The following is a 21,422-nucleotide window of genomic DNA, read 5'->3' as shown; positions in this document are numbered from 1 at the left end:
CTGCAACGGGGATACGCATGTACTCCTTTAACTGCACATTAACTGGCCTCCATGCAATAACAAGTTAACCTTTTATCTGGCTATAACAAGCTCCACCGCCGTATCCAAATAAACAGAGGATGCTATTCAATCGAACCCGCTGAAAGGACTTCTGTGGAACGGGACAAAGAAAAACACCCACTGGTTTGCAAGCTAAAAACTCCAGAATGTTTAGGTTTTCGTGCCACACTAAAGGAGCTGCGAGCACGCTGTGAAATCAAAATGCTGTTTGTTGACGTTGCTGTTAGCTCGCGAACGTATTCCCTTTCGGCTCAATTTTGTGGGCTGATTATAAAATATGTGTCGAGCGTCGCTGAAACTCAACAAATGTCCATGTAAGGGCTCATTACACAGGCCCCAGTCCTCACCAGATACACCAGATCCCGGATGATAAGTCGAAGTTAAATGTGAATGAGTTCAGACATAAACAAGCGATTCTGGGACACTATAAACTGAAACGTGATGCGGGACGCCGAGACGACATAAAATCATCTTTTAGTTAAAAAAGCTGTCAAACATTTCAAGATGGTATCAGTTGCGCAAAACCTGACCGCGGCCGTACCTGAGTCGGTGGCCGTGATCAGGAGGATGTATTTCCCCTGAGCCTCGCGGTCCAGCGTCTGGGTCAGGCTCAGCTGGCCGCTGGACGACAGAGTGAAGGCGCCCTCGTCGTTCCCGCCGCTGAGCATGTAGCTCAGCTGACCATTGGCGCCTTGGTCATCGTCTCTGGCTACAACCTGGAAAACACGGACAGAAACGAGAGCTCAGTATGTTTCCAATAAGTAGAAGATCTGTGGTAATGTCACACCGCATTCGAGTTTACTTCGAACCTGGTATTACATTTAAGCAAAAACTTGTCCACCCCAAAGACAAAACACCCAGGCACAAACAGAGTAATGTAGTTTATGCTGTTCTGTGCAGTGAGGAATGCACAGAATTGTACACTGGAGGAAACCAAACAACCCATCCACAAATGTCCCAACACAGGAGAGGATTCAGCGGTCCACCTACACCTGAAGGACAAAGGACACTCCTTTGAAGATAACAGCATCTGAATCTTAGCCAGAGAAGACAGAGGATTCGAAGGAGGATTAATTGAAGACATCTATGTCAGATTGGAAAAACCTTCTCTAAACAGAGGAGGTGGACTGAGATTTAATCTGCCGTCAATTCATAATACAGTTTTAACTTCTGTCCCCAAGAAGTTTCAATCTCATTCACACCTTGAGACTGGAGACTCTGACTGATAATGGGGTCGTTAGAGCACCATTCATTAGGGAAGGAGGAGTAAAGGAAGACATCTATGTCAGATTGGAAAAACCTTCTCTAAACAGAGGAGGTGGACTGAGATTTAATCTGCTGTCAATTTATAATACAGTTTTAACTTCTGTCCCCAAGAAGTTTCAACCTCATTCACACCTTGAGACTGGAGACTCTGACTGATAATGGGTCGTTAGAGCACCATTCATTAGGGAAGGAGGACAGGGACAAACAGTCCCCCCTCAATTTCCTGAATTTCCCACGGCATAAATCAAGTACCTATCTATCTGTCAACGACAGTTAAGTGTTTAGCCGTTAATGGACACTAGCTGTGCCAATTTCTGGTCATTACAGAAACAAGTCAAGCAAGTTTCTGATGGGCCACTCCCTCAGAGTTTCCTTTTTAAACCTCAACTTCCCACCAGTCCATTAGAACGGAAGAAGCTACTGGAAGCTGTTGGAAGAAGTTCCTTCCAACTCCAAGCTACTTTATTTTAATATTTTAAATAAGTTTGTGCTACTTTCCTACGCCTCCTACACTACATTTTAGAAGAGAATTCATCAGTTTAGTCAGAATGCCAAATACAGTTCATCGTAGTGAAAATTAGACGGGTTAAATTAAATCTCCTGCATCCATCTATCTGCATCATAAAACTGCTCCTCTATCAGCAATAATGCATCAGCAGTTTTATTATCTATCAGACTTATTTATTGTCATTCAATCTGTACACCTTCTTTCATTAGTTTTATTAGCAATAACGGTGCGGACATTAATATTTTTATATGCACATGGCACCAGCTAGTGAACAAATATTCATGCAGTAGTATAATAAATAATAATGTGACATAGACAGAGCCTATTCTGCCTCTACGGTGCATACTTTAAGTGCATTTTAATGCACAGTTTTACTGTATTTTAAATATTTAAATGCAGAACTTTCACTTAATTTCAAGCTATCGAGTCGCTTAAGTGAGAAAATATTTAAGCATTATTCAGTTTTTGGATAATTGCTATCACTAGTGCATTTAAATGTTGCAGCAGTCAAATCCTGTTATTCTTTATTTCTGGCCATGCATTGACAGTGCTAGTGTCTCTGGTTGGTGCATGGGCTTAATTACCTTAACCAGACACACCTGAGTGGGTATGGATAAAAGGGGAAAGCCTGAGGAGACGCAGAAGCTCGCCACATGTTACCTGTGGCTTGTTTGTCTTTGCTTTAATCTAGTTTCATGAAATCAATGTTTAATTTTGCATCTCTGTCTTATTGTCTCCACTTTATGTCGTTGCGTTCGAGGTGGGTCTTGTTTTGGTCAGATGCTTGGAACAGGAAAAATAATATAAAACAATACCATGCAAATACAGAAAAGAGACTTATGATTTCTAATGATGAGAAAAACCAAACTAGAAGCAAGAAAACACTCTTTTTTCCAACATCCTCGAGGGTGTTTGGTGACTAACGTTGGCAAACTTAAGCTGGATTCTGATGAGGCGCCAACATTAACGAGTCAAGCTGGTGACATGTGGCCTTTTATGTAAATTGACTTGACATCATGTTTAAGTACAGGTCTTGCGTTAACGTCAGAGACAAATTTGTCTTTTGGGGCTGTATAAATGAAGAAACCACCAGGCCGCGACCAAATCATCATCTTCCTAAGATCCACAACTGACAGTCTTATTATTTTTAATCCCTTGTTGGTTTTTAAGATGAGCATTCTTGTGCTTTGATGAATTCACAAGAAGACTACTGCTGTGGGTTTGAACCTGGCTGGCAGTAACCCAGCATAACTAGCGTCCTCACTGAAACAGCTGAGGGGTTAATTACTAGCGGCGCCATGAAGGTAACTGCTGAGGGAATGAAGATCATTACTTATTCACTTTGTCTAATCCCACTTTCCCAGGGAGTCCAAAAAGAAAAAAAAAAGAAAACGTGTCCTTCTTCTTCTTCTCTCGGCTGCTGCTGGGATTAACAGCAGACATTTATTTAATGGTTTCTGACTATGAAACCATTTGCCAGCCCTAATTTATTTTTTTTTATTCCTGCGTGCCACAGTCAGGCAGGTTAGCGTGCACATGGGAACCTTTTCGTCCTACCACATAACCGTACCCTCATTTCCTTACTAAGGTGCACACGAAAATGGAATTGCTCCGTCATCGGAAATCTGTCTTTGCCCCTCCATTTCTTATGTATGGCTCATTTAGTCATCAGGGTGCTTAGAATGTTAATTGCCTCGACGTGCAATTTAGCCGGGTTTCATATTTCGGTGAAATCCTATAAAGCGCTAATTGAGCAGAGCAAATTGCCGTCATATATCATTTCTTCATCGTTTCAGTCGGGTATTTGTCGTGGCATTTAAGCAAAAATAAGACCACCCTGCTAAGTGGTTTAGTGTGCACACATACCTGTACTTATTGAGTTAGTATTACTGCAGATTTGGTTAAGGTATTAGCCTGTTTAAGGTCTCAGGACTGTCATTCTTTTCGCTCAGGACGTCCCGTCTAAAGAAAATTAAACACTGACCTGCAGAATGTTTTTCGGCAGGTCCTCGAGGTTCTCCTGAACGTTGACCGTGTAAGGAGAGAGCTCGAACACAGGTGAGCAGTCGTTGACGTCCAACAAAACAATGTTGACGGTTGCTCTGTCCACCCGGGGGCTGCTGCCGCGATCTGCAGCCTGGACCACCAGCGAGTAGGACGAACGTGCCTCGCGGTCCAGCTGCTTGGCCACTGAAATCACCCCCGTGACCGAATCGATCCTGAAATCGGAGTTGGTGTTCCCCGCCGAGATGGAAAAGCGGATCTGCCCGTTGGTGCCGTCGTCGGCGTCGCTGGCGAACACCTGGATGACGTCGGTCCCCGTCAAGGTGTTCTCCTCGATCTCAATGTCGTAGATGTTCTGCGAGAAGCTCGGCGTGTTGTCGTTGACGTCCAGGACCATCATAGTCACGTCCATGGTCGAGGAGAGAGAGGGCTCGCCCTTATCTGTAGCCACGACTGTGAGCGTGTAGTTTGAAAGCTCCTCTCTGTCCAGCTCCCCAACCAGCCGGACGTCCCCATCTATCGTACCGATGCTGAACTTGTTACCAAAAGGTCCTTTGAGGGAGTACTCCACGTAGCTGTTGGGCCCACTGTCGGCGTCCGTGGCTTGGGCGGTGAACACCACCGTGTCCACCGGCGTGTTCTCCTGGATGTAGGTCATCTTCTGGGAGGTGAACCCTGGCGGGCAGTCGTTGACGTCCAGGAGAATGATTGACACCTGGGCGGTGCTGGTGAAGCGGGCCGCGGGAGGCGGGGCCAGGTCGTTGACTGTGATCACCAGGTTGTAGAAAGACTGGGTTTCCCTGTCCAAGGCCTTCTTGGATTGGAGGACTCCTTCCTTGGTGAGGACAAAGTGGCCCTGGGGATCACCAGAGGCTATCTGGTAGAGGAGCTGGGCGTTTGGACCTGAAAAAGAAGACAAGTGTTTAGTTTATGGTGATCTTTTAGAGCTAAAGTCATGGCTGGTTCCTGTGATGATGAGGTCAACAACACAAACAAAAGATCTTCTTGCTGGGATCTTTGATTAAAAACCCTTTTAACACAACCTTGCATAAGAAAAACAAAGATAACACAGAGAAAAGCCAACTTCAGTGGAGGTCAAGTGCCGATATTTCTGACTGGCATCCATTGTTCTGAACGTAACCGTTAAATATTCCGTATGTCTCTGAATTATGTGCATTATCAACATCCATTTCCACAAATTGTGCATGTGTAGCGGCGGCCTGCTAGCGCCCTGTCCTCCAACGGGACAATCCATTCATGCAAGCATGACAGATTGCTATCGAAAGACAAACACCGCTTCCTAAACTGATAGAGCAGCTTGTGCAGTGTTTTTTTGGGTTGGAAAATCCCTTATGATCGAAATATTTATTTAAAGGACACCACTACGCTGCGACTGAGTGGATGGATGCAGTAGACTATTTAGCAGAGGACTCTCTGTGGAGCCGGAGGTTAAAATGGGCTTAAATTGAGCGTCTGTAATTGAACTCAGCGGGGTATTCATGTGGAAAGCGCCCGGCACCTTCCCACACTCCCATGTGTATTTACAGTATACAAGTAATCCCTTATCAAAAGCTTGAGTGCTACTTCCATCCGAGTTTAGACTAGGGACGAGGTAGGAGGGTCGGGGGTCGGAGATTAGGAAGTGCTACAACAATGGCGGCGTTCTTATTTTGACTGTGGCAGATGTATATCCGTTAGTTTATGTAGACCCACGGAGGGAGAAAGAAGAAGCAGAAGCCAGACTCTGGTTGAGAAACGAGGCAGCGTATTTCCCAGGAATGTAGGTCACAATAACCACATTAGGCCCGGGTTGGAGCGGTAATTACAGCAGAGGAGAGCGCGGCGGCGGTGACCGTCGGAAATACCGCACGGCAACTTCGCAGACGAGAAACCCCGCCACCTGAAGAGCAGGAATAGCTCCGACCTCTTAATCGCACGGCGCGGATGCCGTATTTCATCGCGTCAGTCGCGGCGTGACTCAAAAATAATAAATGAAAAATGAACCGTGGGTTTTCGAGAGCTTCTGTGTATCCAACTGTCATAACAAAGTGACAGGCCTGCATTAAATTAATCTCCCTTTGGCTAACACGCAAGCTTGATTTATAATGAAAGCACAACCCGCGGCTTTAAACGCGCCGTTTTCTTAACGTGCTCTAGGGTTCTTTTCTGGATTTAACGTGATTTAATAGAGGTTTCAGACGCTTCTCTCGTGACATATTTGAGTTTCACATATTTCTAAGTATACCAGCGCGGGAAACATTTATGAGAGACTTGTATAGACTAATATCAGAGCCAAAAATTGTTTCTGAACGTAAATCTAATGAGCAAATATTTAGAGATCGTCATAAAACTGCCTCGGTATCACCTGTATTTATCAGTGCTTGATAGGACAGGAAATGTTTATTGGAGATATATTAGTATCTACTGGCATGTCCGTTTATGTGCACAGATGTGCAGGAGAAACTGCAAGACAACATTTTATACACTTCCTGCCAAATTTGGAGATAAAACAAGTTATTTAGATGTAACATACACCGATCAGCCACAACATTATGACTACTGATAGGAGAAGTAAATAGTATTTAGCATCTTGTGACAATTCAGTGTTCTGCTGGGAAACTTTTGGACCTGGTATTCATTGGTGTGGATGTTACTTAGACACGTAGCACCCACCTAGACCAGACCAGGCACCCCCACCCCATAGCAATGACACTCCTTGATGCAGGCACACACACAAACGCTTTTGGAACAACTAAGAAAAAACATGAAGAACGTCACAACGTGTTGACCTGGCCTCCAAATTCGCTAGATCCCAAACTGATCAAGTATCTGTGGGATGATCCACAGAGGCCCCTCCCCTCAAAGCCCCCCCCATTAACAACATCCTGTTGCCAGACACCACAGGACACCCTCAGAAGGCCCATGTCCATTCTCTGATGAGTCACAGCTGTTTCGGAGGCACAACGGAGACCTACACAATGTTAGGAAGGTGGTCATAATGTTCTGCCTGATCGGTGTGTGTATATAGAGAATTCAAAAACCAAATCTGGATTATTCGTATTAACTCCCATGTAATATCTCGTATACATACCGTCATCTGCATCACTGGCCCCGACCGTGATGATGCTGGATCCGGGCGGCAGACTCTCGGAGACGGACGTGCTGTACGCCGTCGCGTTGAAGACGGGCGGGTTGTCGTTCACGTCCAGCACGTTGAAATACACCCTGACCGTGCTTGCCATCCCCCCGCCGTCCCGGGCCTTCGCCGTCAGAATGTAGTACTGCTGGCTCTCGTAGTCGAGCGGGCGCGTCACGTTGAAAACCCCCGTCACGGGGTTCAGGAGGAACGTCTCGTCCTCGTCGTCGTCCTCCAGCGAGTACGTGACCTCGCCGTTCACCCCTGAGTCAGAGTCGCTGGCCAAGATTGCCGCCACGATGGAGCCTGCGAGAGTCGGGACGGGTCGTAACGCAGAGGCGAGAAGTTAGACTTTACTGCCGTATAGAATGAAATGACTAGAGGGGGTTATTAGGCTAGTTTATTAACACCCGTGACTCACTGATTGTTCCTGCCAGTTGCTAAAATAACACTTTTTTTTTTTTTCTCCGCTCACTTGGCCTGTTCTGGTTTGGAATGAAAACAATCATTGGATTTTAATCTGGTGACTCACAGATGAAGTTTTGATGTTGAGCAAGCAGCTACGTTTATTAGTACTTCACATGATCGTATCTTAACGACATCCTCGCTGGACATTCTTCTTCTTCTCTGATTAACCAGACTTATTCGTCTCTTTCTTGTGATTGCGCCGGTGACAGGGATGACAGAGCCGTGCCAGACGTCTGTCAGCATCCCTGTAAATCCAGCTGGTTGCGGATACGTCTCCATACGAATCAGACGTCAGTTACTGTCCCTTTGATCTGATTAAACTCTTGATTTGCCCCTTAAGGTGGATACAAGGGATTTGGGGGAGCTACAGCGCTCTTATAAAAATGTAAAAGTAAAAAGAAATACTACTAGTACTACAAAGAATCCGGTTAATCTGAGGCTACTGATGGTTTTAACAGACCTGGCTTTTAAGGGATTTTGCAGTCTACAATCTTCTGTGCATGTCAGTGAGTTTTGGTTGATAACTTTAAATGACCGTACCTGGAGCCATGTCTTCGGGGATGTCGAACGAGTACGTCACGCGGGAGAACTTGGGCGTGTGGTCGTTGACGTCCTTGACCGTGATGTTCAGCCTCATGTCGGACGACTGCTTCCCGTCGTCGGCGCGCACCAGGAGGGAGTACTTCGAGCGGCGCTCCCGGTCCAGCTTCTTGGTGGCGATCAGATCGCCGGACTCGGGGTCGATGCGGAAGCTGTCATCCGCCCCGCTGATGATGGTGTAGGTCACGAGAGCATTAGGGCCCTGAGGAGAGAGAGAGAGAGAGAGAGAGAGAGAGAGAGAGAGGGGGAGGAATGACAAAACAATGAGCTATGGTCCGGGCGGCAAGCGCCATTATTAAATCTACGTGTTTACAACGAAAATCCACAAAGTGAAGATGGAACGCGAATGTGGAGTCAACATTTGTCGTGTTTACAAGTCCGATGCGTCAAACGGACTGAGGTCATCTCAGGCAGGAAACCAGAAATACATTTTCTGTCAGTATTTACCATCTACAAAGCTCTCAGGGTGCAGAGTGAAAGAAAAAAAAAAAAGAGGGGCCAGGGGGTTGCATGCAACTTGTTGAACTTCTTAGGACAACAGGCATCAAAGCGAGTCAGTCTGATAGGAAATCAGTTTAATGCATGTTAGCGAGTCACGTCTCCAGGTCGTCGGGCATGAATGAAACCCTTCACTGAGCCTTCTTCACAGAGATGTTCCAGAAAGAGAAAGCTTGTGATTTCCCCAAAAAAAAAAAAAAAAAAAAAGGGGCGTGGAACAGATGAAAGTCGAGATAGTTGCGCTAAAGGAAGGACAAGAGGGAGAGTTAACTGGATAATATCTAACTGACCTCCACAAACATGGAAGCTTAGGGCACGCTAACAAGACGCCGTTGGATCCATCCATCTCATCGAGCTGCTGGTGCTTTCAATTAAAACGATCAAAGAACCGGCTTCTTTTCAACTTTCCAACTAACGTCTCCTAAATGCGAAGACAAAATAAAACGGCATAAGACAGATTTCTACGCTACATTTTCACAGGAACCTATTTAAAAGCATTCAAGGCTGCTAGATTTCCTGACATGTTTGGATGCAATTATAAAGCACTTCCCTTTTAACCTTGCAAATAAACACAAAGCAGCTTTATACAGATTTAGAGGCTCATCCAGAAGAGGACGGGTCACGCCAGACAAAGAGGCTGACTGACAATCCTCCTCCCGTCTTTGAACTTCCGCGGGGCTATAGTGTTCCTCTATAAATGCAACTAATAGATCCCCTGTTACCTTGGACAAGTACAAGCGCCGCGACACATGCGACCGCTACGGCGAGAGGCTTTGGAACCGGAGAGGAGCGCTGAATGCGATATGACAAGTGAATGAGGCCGACGACAGGGCCTGACATTTTTATTTGTGCCGGGGACAAAAAGAGATCAGACAACTGTCTCAGTCTGTGTCTTCTGCCAAAAAAGCAAAAGCAACATCAAAAAGCTACTGCTATTCAGCGAGATGAAGCGGGGGCTCCGGTTACAGCTGGTTAAGAGCGAAGCTAAAAAGAGACTCTTTTTTTCCGCTGCGCCTGATGTTTGCGTTGGTGCTTTTTGATCCTGCCAGAACAATAGGAAAGCTCATAAGGAGAGGCGTCGATGCATTAAGCCGATTTTTGATCTGCACATTGACACATTTACTGCCTTGGTGTATTTTAGATCAACTGTATCTGTGCAGCGATGCGTCAGCTTTGATGCCAAATTGAATCTGTAGCTTTCAGCCGTGTGTTTGCTGTGCATGCATGTTCACAATTAAGCAGTATTATTCTGATGCATAACTTTTGTGGAAATACAAAGAAAATAGTTTTGGTTTTCTACAATTATACTTTAATTGGACTTCTGAGACTCCAGAAATCCAGGCTCTGTAAAGCTTCTTAATGCTATTTGAATTAAAACTGACGCTATATAAATAAAATTGAACTGAATTGAAACGAATGCTAATGTTGCTATGCAAGCTAAAATGTTAGCTGCATTGACTTTATAGGCAGATAATATGTGGAGCGTTTTCTTTTTTTTAATTATGTGCCTAATTGTAACCAGTCTGAACCAAAGACAAAGCAAGTAGAGCTCCCCCTGGTGGCTGGCTGCAGTATAGGTCATAAGCGCCACCCCCTCCATGTTAGTGTATGGGACTTGGGTCAAAATAAAACACTAAAATGCAAAGTATGGTTTCTGTCAGTTTAGGCAGTTAATATAATGTTGATGCATGCTCAAGTGTCAATTGTTTGGATTAGTCTCGTTTTAATTAGTTATTAGACGCTATAGAAACAGGATGTGACATAATGACTACCAGTTGCCATGCCAACCTGGAGTCTGGAGGAAGTGCGGTAGGGTCATTAATGACGCGGCTCCGCGTGGCTCCTAAGTCGCAAGATGGTGCCGCCCGTATCCCCGGGAAAATAGCGTCAGTTTGGCCAATGAGAGGAAGTGGAGATGTGTTGTCCATATTTATATACAGTCTATGCTCTGAACACGCAGCCATTCATAAAAAGTTTTAGAAGGAGTCTGTATATTTTCTTGATTTTCTCCTTCGAGGAAGATGCACAGGATTTGGGGGAGCTACAAAAACCCTGTACAATCAAGCAGTACTTGGAAGTAAAAAGAATGTCTTTGAGCTCTTTGTCTTGGTTTTAATTTCACTTCATACTAAATATTTAAATTGGAACACATGTTAATGTTCCTCTGCTTTTGCCAAGCATTAGACAAGTTGTTTTTTGCTGAAATGATAGTCGTATCAACTTTATAGGGTCACAATATGTCAAAAGTCTGTTGATGTATTATTAATTGCAGTATTTTGAATTTTACAGTTGTAAATTTAAAGATTATTTTTAAGACGGGGTCTTTTTGAGACAATACTCTTAATATATTTATACAAATCTTACGTTACATTACATAGGAGCTGTCTGTGAAGGTTAATGACGGTGCTGGCATCCTGCTAGTGGCGGACTGATTGGTGAAAGGTTATAAACTTAAACATTTTATTCTAATCTTAGGAGACTTTGGCCAAAAAAAAAACCCAAAACAAATTAAATTCCTTCTTCTTCACCTACTTTCTTCCTTTCTTTTCTAAATGGACCAGTCTGCTTGTCCATGCAACCGTTCGTCAAACGTTTCAGACGGAGTCAATATCGCCAGGCTAAGTTCATGACTCGCTCTTATCTCCTTCCTGAAGCCTGCGTCTTTTACGACGGATAAAACCTCCGTCTTCTTGACCTCGTCTTTCATTGCAATTCCAGAGACTCGGATTGAGATCCAGACCCAGTAAAAAAAGAGGAAAAAAAAATAAACGAGAGAGTCGGTCAAGGGGGGACAAGGAGTGGGGTTCTGCTCATCTAAGGACCCTGCTGTCATCAGTCGGTGGCTCCAGATCTGGCAATCCCATTAGCCACCTGGGTCCGGAACCCAACACCCACGGTTTGCCAATTAATTTTCTGATAGGGTTCAAAGGCGGAGCACTGAAGGTGGGAGAGGCCGGGCAGGAGGGGGGGTCCATCTCGGGCCTCCGTCCAACACGCACATACCTTTGCAAGTTACGAGCGTGGACGGGCGTTTACGCGCCAATAAAAATGGCTTCACCCTCATTCTAACTTTCATTTCTCTAAACGGTCCCGTCTCCTTCTCTTTACCCGACTAACATGAGTAATTAAGATCTTACGCGCACACAAACGCGCTCCTCTCGCACACCGCTCGACCTCTTGACCTCCACTCAAGAGGCTGACTTCTTTACAGCTCTCCAAAGACGAGGAGGGAGGGGGAAGAAACAAAAAAAGCAAAAAAAACAGAGGGCTGACCAATTAAACGGCGGCGTTCCAGGGAGCAGAGCACACCAGACGCAAGGGGCAGAAGGAAACTCATTTAGCAGATGAGTGGTTTTTGGGAGCACGCAGTTCCCTGCGAGAGGGCGAGAGGTGCGAAGCAGACAGCGCCGGCGGGGATAGCGGGGCTTCCTGTACGCTAAGAGCGCCGGCCCGAGCGAAGCCAATCATAACACAGACTCCTGGAAAACAAGCAACGTGTTGTCACTGACGGGCTTCGAGATAAAGAAAGTTAGAGATGATCCAACTGGCTCCGCCGCCGGTGTTTAAATGTGCTGCACGACTGCTAGAAATATCCTTGCGGTGGGTTTTTGCAAAACCTCTGGAAGACATTATTGTTCATTTTGAGGCTTTCTTTCAGGGGGCTCTCCTAAAACTTTTAAAAAAAAGGTTTTTACCTGTGACATATTTTCCACATAAGGTCAGAATTCTCATAAAACCCTCCAAGCACAAAAGGCAGCATATTTCTTTCAAATGAGGTGAGAAGCTTTTTTTTGCATTAGACAAAAGAGCAAAGCTTTGTATTGATTTCCTTTCATCCCTAATGCAACCGCGCCTACTTCATCTTTTTTTTTTTCTCAAAAAACGGATGCGTAGAAACAGCATTTTAATACCCTCGCACATGAATCCCACATGTAGCGCTGTTAAATTGGACGGGATCATTATGATGTCTGAATTCAGCCCCGTCAGCTGGCCAACAGCTTGCACTCTTGGCTACTCCACACTGGCTCACACATGTGGCTTTTCTCAACACGGGCTCCAATGCGTTCCGTACGCTTAGTGTCAGCGCAACTTAAGTTTCCTGCGTAAGGATGTGGGCAAAGACTTGGCCGCCCTCGTTATCTGGCTCCGAGTGAGAGCTGGAATGAAACACAGGCTTCTATTTAGCGGACCTATTCATGGCCGCGCCGGAGTTTTGGAGTAAACATCACTCGAATCTGTAATTCTAAAAAGGCTCGTCTGCATTCTCCCTAAGTGTCTGCGCTTTTCTTTTTTTGTTTCTCCCCTGCTTGGAAAGCGAAATGTGACTTCTCTTGAATGAAACGTCTTTAGTTTTAATCGTTCAATCAAAACGTATTTGCTCCCCTTTTCCGCGGACGACTGAAAGGTCTCGGCTCACGGACCAAAGCGCTTGGGCTCTTCCTAAACTTCAGGAAGGGTTGAGGAAAAAGTGAACAGCAGTTTGATTTCAATACCATATGCCGAAGCCTTTTTTTTTTTCTCAAGATCAAAACTGTGAATGCTTTGGCTCTGCAATCAGAGAATAATCAAATAATGTCCTCAAATCCCCCCGCTGAAAAGACTGACCTGCCTCCAGGTCTGAGATTTACAGTCAATATAGTATTCCGATAAAGGAGAAAAACGTCCAGAAGTGGGACGTCGTGCTCCTTTTCTCACATTCAGAGCAAAGGGAAGGCAGCTGCGCAATAAAAAACGTGTGGCCTCATAAGTTAACATAAAATCTGAGTCCATATTCCTTCTTTCTAATCTCTCGCCCCCCTTTTTTTTTTTCCATTCGCTTAAACTGTGTCCTTTGGCTCGAGTGCGAGGGACCGCAGACCTTTTGAGATGCCGACGGGGGCCTGCGCTTCGCCCGCTGTGGGATTTAATGTCCGTATCCTGCATAAAGCAGCTGAAGACGGAGCCTTCGGCTAATTGAGAGTGATGCTGCTGTTGTAACGTGAACTACGGAGGTCGCGGGGCGAAATATCGATCGATGGGGGCGCTCTCTTCCGGGGCTATGACTCGGAACGTCTTGGATAACATCGGCACGTCAGTGAGGAAAAAGATCGTTCTGTGTGTGTCCGAGTCTAAGGGAGAAAAATGCATGATGACAGACTATTATAAAGTTGTGCCTCTGCTCTAACATAGCAATTTGTGTTGCTATGTTAGCCTCAGACTAATGTAGCAGTGTCTGGACCCATTTGTGTCTCTTTGTGGAGTTCATGGATCCAGCTACTCACGCTAAAGAAGACAATTTGCTAATGCTATGTCTTGATTATTCAATTAATGGTTAATTGAGTGCAAAAAAAAATTAAATTTACAATAACCAAAGAAGACACTTTAATCTAACGGTTTCTCCTGACAAGAGCATGCACAGAATAACCTGCTTACTTCAACTATGACCTCTATGACCCCTGTAGCTGCTTCCTAATTCGCACAAACAATGGGCCTTGAACATATATCCAATATTTGCTGCCTAAATCAGGATGATCTTCTCAGTTTGCTGATGTGTTTCAGCCGTTTATCGGCCTGGGAACCGACCCAGTGGCCGATTTTGTGTTTTACCGATGTACTAATGGTTGTGGCTTTCAATTTGGAAACTGCTGAAAACATATTCCTTTCCTCCACAATCAACTGGGGACAATAAAAGGTCCCTACCATTGTTTAAATATTGTTTCAAGGGGGTTTTCTGCCCTGAATATTTGACATTTCGGTCCAACAAAAAGGCGTTAAATGCTTAAAAAAACATTAGAATTTATGGTTTGACCAAAATTTAAACCATATTTCTAATTCAAATCGCTCCCAGGATGTCTATCGTGAAAGCGGTGGAGTTACAAAAACACTGTCAGACAGAACCGAAAAACCCAGCGGGAGCCTTTACCTCGTCTGCGTCCGTGGCTGTTAGCTGCATTATCTTGAAGCCATCTCCGATGTTCTCCTCAATGGTCACGTCGAGGATGTCGTTAGGGAAAACAGGCGGGTTGTCGTTGACGTCCTGCAGCGTGATCTCCACCTGCAGAGGAAGAATAAACAGCACAGTTTTCCATTAATGCGCTGCCAAACTGCTGCAGCCCTGCCTGCTACAGCTGTTAAGATCGCTGCATAGAGAGAGAGAAAAAAAATAAATAGCCCGTCCATCTTCTTGGGTTTCAGAAGACGACGGAGCTGCACTTTATACTTGTCTGACTCCAGAGAGGCTAGAGAGGAAAACCTGTGAAATGATGGGAGTGTGGTATGCTGCCAGGAAAAGTCCAAAAACAAAAGAGACGGAATTATTGTTGAATCCGAAGGTCCTTTTTTTAGATCTAACAGCAGAATGAGTCAATGCCAACAAGCAGCAACTACGTATTTGGATTCTCTTGACCTTGTTTTACTGCGCTCTATGCTTTTCAAAGGTGCAGGTTTCTCAGAAAACAATAGGATGCACAGTTTCCAAGAAATAAAGACCTAGGGTTAGTTCGAGCAAGCTGCTCAGATAGTTGAAGACACTTTACCAACGTTTCACTGTCTCCTTTAACAGAAAAATCATTGCTCCAACATTCTAGCTACTGAATTTGTTAAACCCGACAGAGACATTCAATAAATATATACATATATATAATGGAGAAAGGGTAAACACAGGATAAATCAGTTGGACTAAGAGGGCATTAGCTTAGCTTAGCTTAGCTTAGCTTAGCAGAGCAGTACCACATTAAATGAAAACATTGTAGCCTTTAGTTAAATTACTGTAATTTTAATTACTCCATAAAAGTATAAGGAAAAGTAAGGAAAGTATAGGGGAAAAATGTAATTGGGCTAGCTAAGGCGTCACTGTGGCTAATTATAATTAACTCCCTTTCGTTACCCGTTACCTGTTGCTAAATAATCAGTTTTAATGCTATTACATCTCAGAAGTTTGGAAAAATCATAACATAACGAATAAAATTTTAAAATAACAACCAGATCAACTGAAATATGACTAGCTTAGCTTAGCTTAGCTTAGCCTAGCCTCGCTTAGCGTAGCCTAGCTTAGCTTTATCTATCTTGGCTTTGCAGAATAGCAGTTACTGTCACCTCTGCATCTTTTGGCCTTCCCATTTGTGCTTGTGATCATCGTGCACAAGAAATACTTCTGCATTCAAGCGGTAAAGTTGTGCGAACAGCCATACCAGACAGCTGTTACCGTCTAGAAGCTAGCGAGGCTAACAGTTTAGCGCTTGTGAGCAAAATTTCCACATGAGGTTGTGAACAGCCACAAGAGCAACACAAGCATGACCCGATTTGAAGGCACTATCTGGTTCATGCAGTTCAGCTATCTTTATATTACATATTTAAACTTTTCAAAGTGGCTAATTACTGAAAACAATAACATTAGAAGGTTGTGATATCAGTAGCAGTATTGTAGTAGTGTTGGTATTGCTCCAGTAAATCTATCCGCATTTAGCTGCCCCAAACTGAGGACTGAACTGCGGGTCTACGGTCGACCCCGCTGTCATTGGAGCTCATGGAAACTGTACAATTTACAAACCGACTCGAGGCTCTTTTCCACAGAGACCTGCAGTGAGCGTAACAGTGGAGCAAACTCACTGCAGCTCAGGGACTTTCACTTTCAAGTCTCGCAAAGCAAAACAAACACCCATTACAGTCGACCGCAGACCCCCCATGTGGACAAACTTTGTTCTGATAAGTTCAATTTAATACAGATGCAGTGGTGAGACCTACGATTAGAGGAATTGTTTATATAAATTATGTGATTTCAAGCAAATCAAAGTGACATTTAACTGTTCCTCATTTCACACAAGACCACATGGGGCCCATTTAGGGATCCCCTCTGATTCTCTGACCACACTGGGAGACCTATCCGTCACCATCTTATCCTGTGGCTAATACACTATACAAAAAACATCCATGTCAACATCCTCTGTGTGTTTGTTTCAATTAAGGGCATTTTTGAAAGAATACAATGAGGTTTTAGACAATAGCAGGCTCTGACAGGACAATACCTCCAAGGATAAGGCCAAGTCGGTAAAGAAATTATTTTTAGGTTTGTGTGGAAGAGCCTTACCCTGTCTAAAGGGCTGTACACACAGGAATAGACTAGCATGACAAAAGACAGGGTAATGTTAATAAAATCCAGCAGTTTGTTGCAATGATAGGACCTTTGGCAACGTAAAACGTACCAAGTTCAACTAATATCCATAAATTTGATTGACAAATGATGAAAAACTGCCAGGAGACACTCTCTAAAACTTTGGTTCCTACAACTGCAGCTACACCAAAGTGGAAAACCAGCTCATCCCTGTGGTTCTGCTGGAAAACTTTTGGACCTAGCATTCATTGGTGTGGATGTTACTTAGAAAAACATGAAGAACAGCACAAGGTGTTGACCTGGCCTCCAAATTCACTAGATCCCAGACTGAGGCCCCACAGAGGCCCCTCCCCTCAAAGGCCCCCCACTAACAACATGCTGTTGCCAGACACCACAGGACACCCTCAGAAGGCCCTTGTCCATTCTCTGATGATTCACAACTGTTTTGGAGGCACAAGGGTGACCAAGACAATATTAGGAAGGTGGTCATAATGCTATGACTCATCGGTGTAAGATATAAGACATTATTTCACATTGAGGGAGGAAGTGCAAAGTCTGATGGCCACATGTGCGGAAAGACTGACTGAAAGTACTCCTGAGTCTGTCCAGGGCATCACTGAGCAGGTGGGAGATGTTGTCCTAGGTTGCCCTAGACAACCTCCTCTCCAGCTCCACTCTTATATCTATTAATACCATATCTACTTTGTTCATCGGACAAATTTGGGGTGTAAAAAGTACCAAAGGGAACCACCTAGCTAAGCAACCACAGACAGGAACGACGACTCGAGACCAACTGTCAGCAACAAAGCAATAGGAGATGAGAGACTCGTTTTATTTATGGCTTAAACACCTTTGGGACAAATGAGAACGGCAACATCTACCAAAATTAGAGGCCAGCCTCACTAAAGTTTGGCTTGACACAAAAAAAATAAAGAAAATCATACAAGAACAGTAGTATGAAATATGAAGGCAAAGGTTTGGCAGGACAATAAGACGTTACACCATCCAAATGTCTGAGGGGAAAGTAGAAACCCCGGAGACGTCGAGAGTGAGACATGGTTTCAGATGTTCTGCGTCAAGTGTGGTGATATTACATCTCCACTCATATCCCACAACTTTAAACTGCTACCCCCTCCCTCCGCCCCCTCCACCTCATCCACTAACCCAAATATGCATTTCAAAGCCAGTAAACATGGCTCGCTTTTGAATCATAACAGACATTTTGCTGCGCATTCTCTGTTTATTGCTTCTATAAATATGGAAAAGCCGTGTTTAAATTCTCCAGTGATAGGATCTCCATTAATGTTGACAGTGATTATGGTAATTCTTGTGCCAGGCATCATAACACGCCCCCCCTCCCTTCCACTCGTATTCAATATCTCTTTCTCAGCCTCCTGTAAGGCACACAGACGAAGCAAGGTTGTTAAAAGTCAACAATAGGTGCAGCTTTTTGTGACAACAACAGTTTCCCAGCAGGAATTTTTTAAAGACAATGGGGCCTCAAGGCCGAACAACCACCGATGTGGCGGGGGTCAGATGCAGCCGTCTATTCACAAGCAGTTACTGACAGGAAAAGCATGTTTCGCAAATCTGCTCTGCAACCAACAGTAGGAGGAAACCATTCATTATAGTTGCCACCGACTCGAGTTCATTAGAGATGACCCAGAACAGAAAGCTCTGAGGGAGAGACGGCCGAAATAGTGTCACAATCTGACTGAACAAAACATCCATCTGCCGTTTACTGCTGCGGGGTCACAATTACGACAAATCTCGCCGCTGAAAACACCCGTTCATCTGATCTGCTCGCGCCCACGGAACGAGGACACCGTCCACTTATTAAACCCCCCTCCCCGCTCTGAGCCGGTGTCGGCCCCGTCTGCATGAGCGGAGATAATTACGGCCCGAACAAGCCAGATTATGTCCCGGGCACCGGCGATGCAGAAGTCGCACAAAAAACAAGCCGCGGTGACGGCGGCTCCCGACTCAACTTGCGCCCGAGCCGAGGGACGCGGGGCAAAGTCAACAAACAATGAATATTTATCTGTGTGTGTGTGTGTGTCCCCTTGATGTGTAAATAATGCAAGGCCCACTTCTGAGGAGTGAACTAATTAGGGTAGAAGTGCAGTTTTGAGAAATAATTACGCCTCACGCTTCCAGTTTGCATTAGCCGGGGCTCCCGCGGGACAGAAATATATCAAAGAGCTTTGGTGAAAAATTCATCGGAGGAAGAGGAAGCAAGGTCAGGAGAGGAGGAGGGGGGGAGGCTGAGCGAGGCAGGAAGAGAGGTTTTGTTCCCTCTACCTGTCTGCGGCAGACGCCACGGCACAGGCAGGTGAAACACATTAGTTTACAAGGCAAAAGATTGTGTTTCACGAACTACTGTTTCAAGTTGCAGGTGCAGCTAACTGCCTGCCAGGGTTTTATTATTTATGGGCAGGTATGAATGATTCACGCGCCAAGTGGCTCCTGAGCACTGTCGATCACGAGGCCATAAGCGATGGGAGGCATTTGTCCGAGAGAGAGAGAGACTCTCACATTCGGCAGCGATAAAGTGATCCCGTTGCAAAAAATTCCCACAGCTCGCGTGATATACGCAGAAATGACAGGTGGGGGAATTTAGACGTCTGAGTCGGCGTTACGCAATCCGGGCTCTTCGCTCGCTCATAAAATTTAAATTTAATGGGTCGTTTCACTCGAATTACAAAGAGACGAGCCTTTCCGCTAACCTCTGGTAGCATCGAGCCGTGCAGATGTTTTTATGCGCCGGGGTTTTGAGAAAATTTCTGCCGTGACCCCGACGTTAAGTGCGCCGAGTGAACTTTCTTTTGTTGAGCTCGACGCACGGCAACTTTTCTTTCCACTTTTTGGATTATTCACTAAATCCAAATCAGTCATTTGGATGGCTTTAAAACCATCCTGCTACTCACCCTCCGCTTTCATCCATCTTTAAAACAGGCTTTCTTGTAGAAATAAAAGCAGACGGCAGACATCAAAGCGCAGGCACCGAGTTTAAGAGTTGCAAAATACACCCAAATATGCCTCCCACCCCGCCGCGCCATTATTTCCACAGTGGGAAGAAACCAGGGTTCTGGTTGCAGCTGAAAGGCAAAAGCATCACCTGCATCCCTGAGAGAAAGCAACCCATTTTCACCACATCGAAAAAAAAAAACGGTGGGTTTTCATATGTTTCCCACTTAAAACGTCTCAAACTTGCAACTTCTGCCAAGTCCACTGCAGGCCGACAGACAGACAGACAGACTGACAGACAGACAGACTGACAGACAGACAGGAGGGGAAGTCACTGCAGGAGCAAGAGATCCATTATACGAGCGCAATCCCGTTCAGGCCCGCTCGCATATTTTGTCAGTTACCGACTCAGTTGTTTTTAATAACCGGTAGAGAGCCTGATTAATTAAGTGAGCGATGGTTTGCATTACAGATGAGTAATACAGTGCATGCCTGCGCCGTTGAAACACCGCGAGTGGAAAGGGTAGACTTCACATCATTAGCGGAGACGTTTCTTCCAAAGCGGACCTCGCTTCGGAAAAAAAACAGTGACCCTTGAGTGCAGCCGATGCAACAGTTGGCCTGTAAGCGTTGAGATCATCTCGTCGTAAAACAAAAACTGGATCTGGGTGCGCCTCCTGCAGGAAATAATCATCGCGCGATGATTAAATGTCTCATTAGATGCTGCTGAAGAGTCGGGGTCGAGGGTCGGGACGACTTCCAGCTCTCTTTTGTACTTGGACTCCGAGATCGAACAATTCCACTTCGCCTCATCACGTTTTTTTTTTTGTAACCGATGTGCAGATCCGGCTTAACGCGCTAAAAAAAACCTTTAAAAAAAAATGGGACCGCAGAGCGATCCCAAATACAACACTTCATCATCGAGTCACGGCCAGAATCTACACTCTTAAAAGAGATTACTCAGGCTTTTGGCAGAGCGTAAACAGTTAAATGGTAAAAAGGAATTTTTGCAACGCCATAAAAGACTCAAAACCGAAAGCATTTGAAACGGGCTGATTGCAATGCCGTGTAACGAGCAAATAACCCCCAACTAATCCAATCTGAGTTATAACGCGCTGTTTGTTTTTCAATGACATGATGGTTATCTAAGGTTACATAGGTTTGAGGCTTCGGCTGAGCCTTGTGTAATGTGAGGACGGAGGCTGGTGAAGGTTGGCAGCTCAGGGCGGTGGGCAAGAGTATTCCAACAGAAGCAGCGAAAGTCTCCATCTGCTGTGTTTCCTAAAAGGAGCGGTCGCTGAGGCTTCTCACATTCATAAAGAAAGAATACCGCAGTGAAACCTTCGAGAAACCGCACCCATGCAGGTCAGCGAGGACGTCCTGAATAATTCCCACAACACGATCGAACTTCCAGGAGCCGCTGGCTAACTCCACACGCACACACCGGGGAGAGCGTGAATTCCCCAAACGTCCTGCACTATTTAAGTGGCACTGTATTGTATGAAGGAATCTGTCATCCTCTCAAGTTTTGGAAACGGATTACCGAGCGTCTCGAAGAAGCCCAGGCCCGTGTCTGTGTTTGCTAATCTGAAATCCGTACGGCGCGATCCAGGCACGTCTGATGAATTCCCTGCTACGTAAGAAGAAACTGCAAAGGTGATAGGAGGCCACACTGAATGTAATTTATTTCCCGCGACTCTGGAGGAGCACAGACAAAGACCGTCATTATTTCACTTCATCTTCACTTCCTCCTCTACCTCTCCTTGTGGTTGTTTCAACTGTTTAGACAGTTCGTCACAGACTCTTGGCTCCAGATTTATGGAGCC

The 21,422-nt window shown here is 45.1% G+C and overlaps 1 protein-coding gene across 1 annotated transcript in view; it reads right to left on the bottom strand.

Annotated features, from left to right (window-relative positions):
• Nucleotides 1–21,422, bottom strand: part of fat4 (FAT atypical cadherin 4) — a 113,377-nt gene that overhangs the window by 40,859 nt on the left and 51,096 nt on the right. Inside the window, exons 2-6 of the mRNA XM_084549849.1 lie at nucleotides 14,443–14,574; nucleotides 7,983–8,244; nucleotides 6,930–7,280; nucleotides 3,819–4,741; nucleotides 602–776 (exon numbers count right to left, since the gene is read on the bottom strand). Coding sequence (XP_084405975.1) covers nucleotides 602–776; nucleotides 3,819–4,741; nucleotides 6,930–7,280; nucleotides 7,983–8,244; nucleotides 14,443–14,574 — 1,843 coding nt within the window. The remainder of the gene's footprint in view (nucleotides 1–601; nucleotides 777–3,818; nucleotides 4,742–6,929; nucleotides 7,281–7,982; nucleotides 8,245–14,442; nucleotides 14,575–21,422) is intronic.

Source organism: Chelon labrosus (assembly GCF_963514085.1).
Source record: "Chelon labrosus genome assembly, chromosome: 8".
NCBI lineage: Eukaryota > Metazoa > Chordata > Actinopteri > Mugiliformes > Mugilidae > Chelon > Chelon labrosus.
Note: the sequence above shows the minus strand (reverse complement) of the source record. Positions and strands in the feature narration are given on the sequence as shown.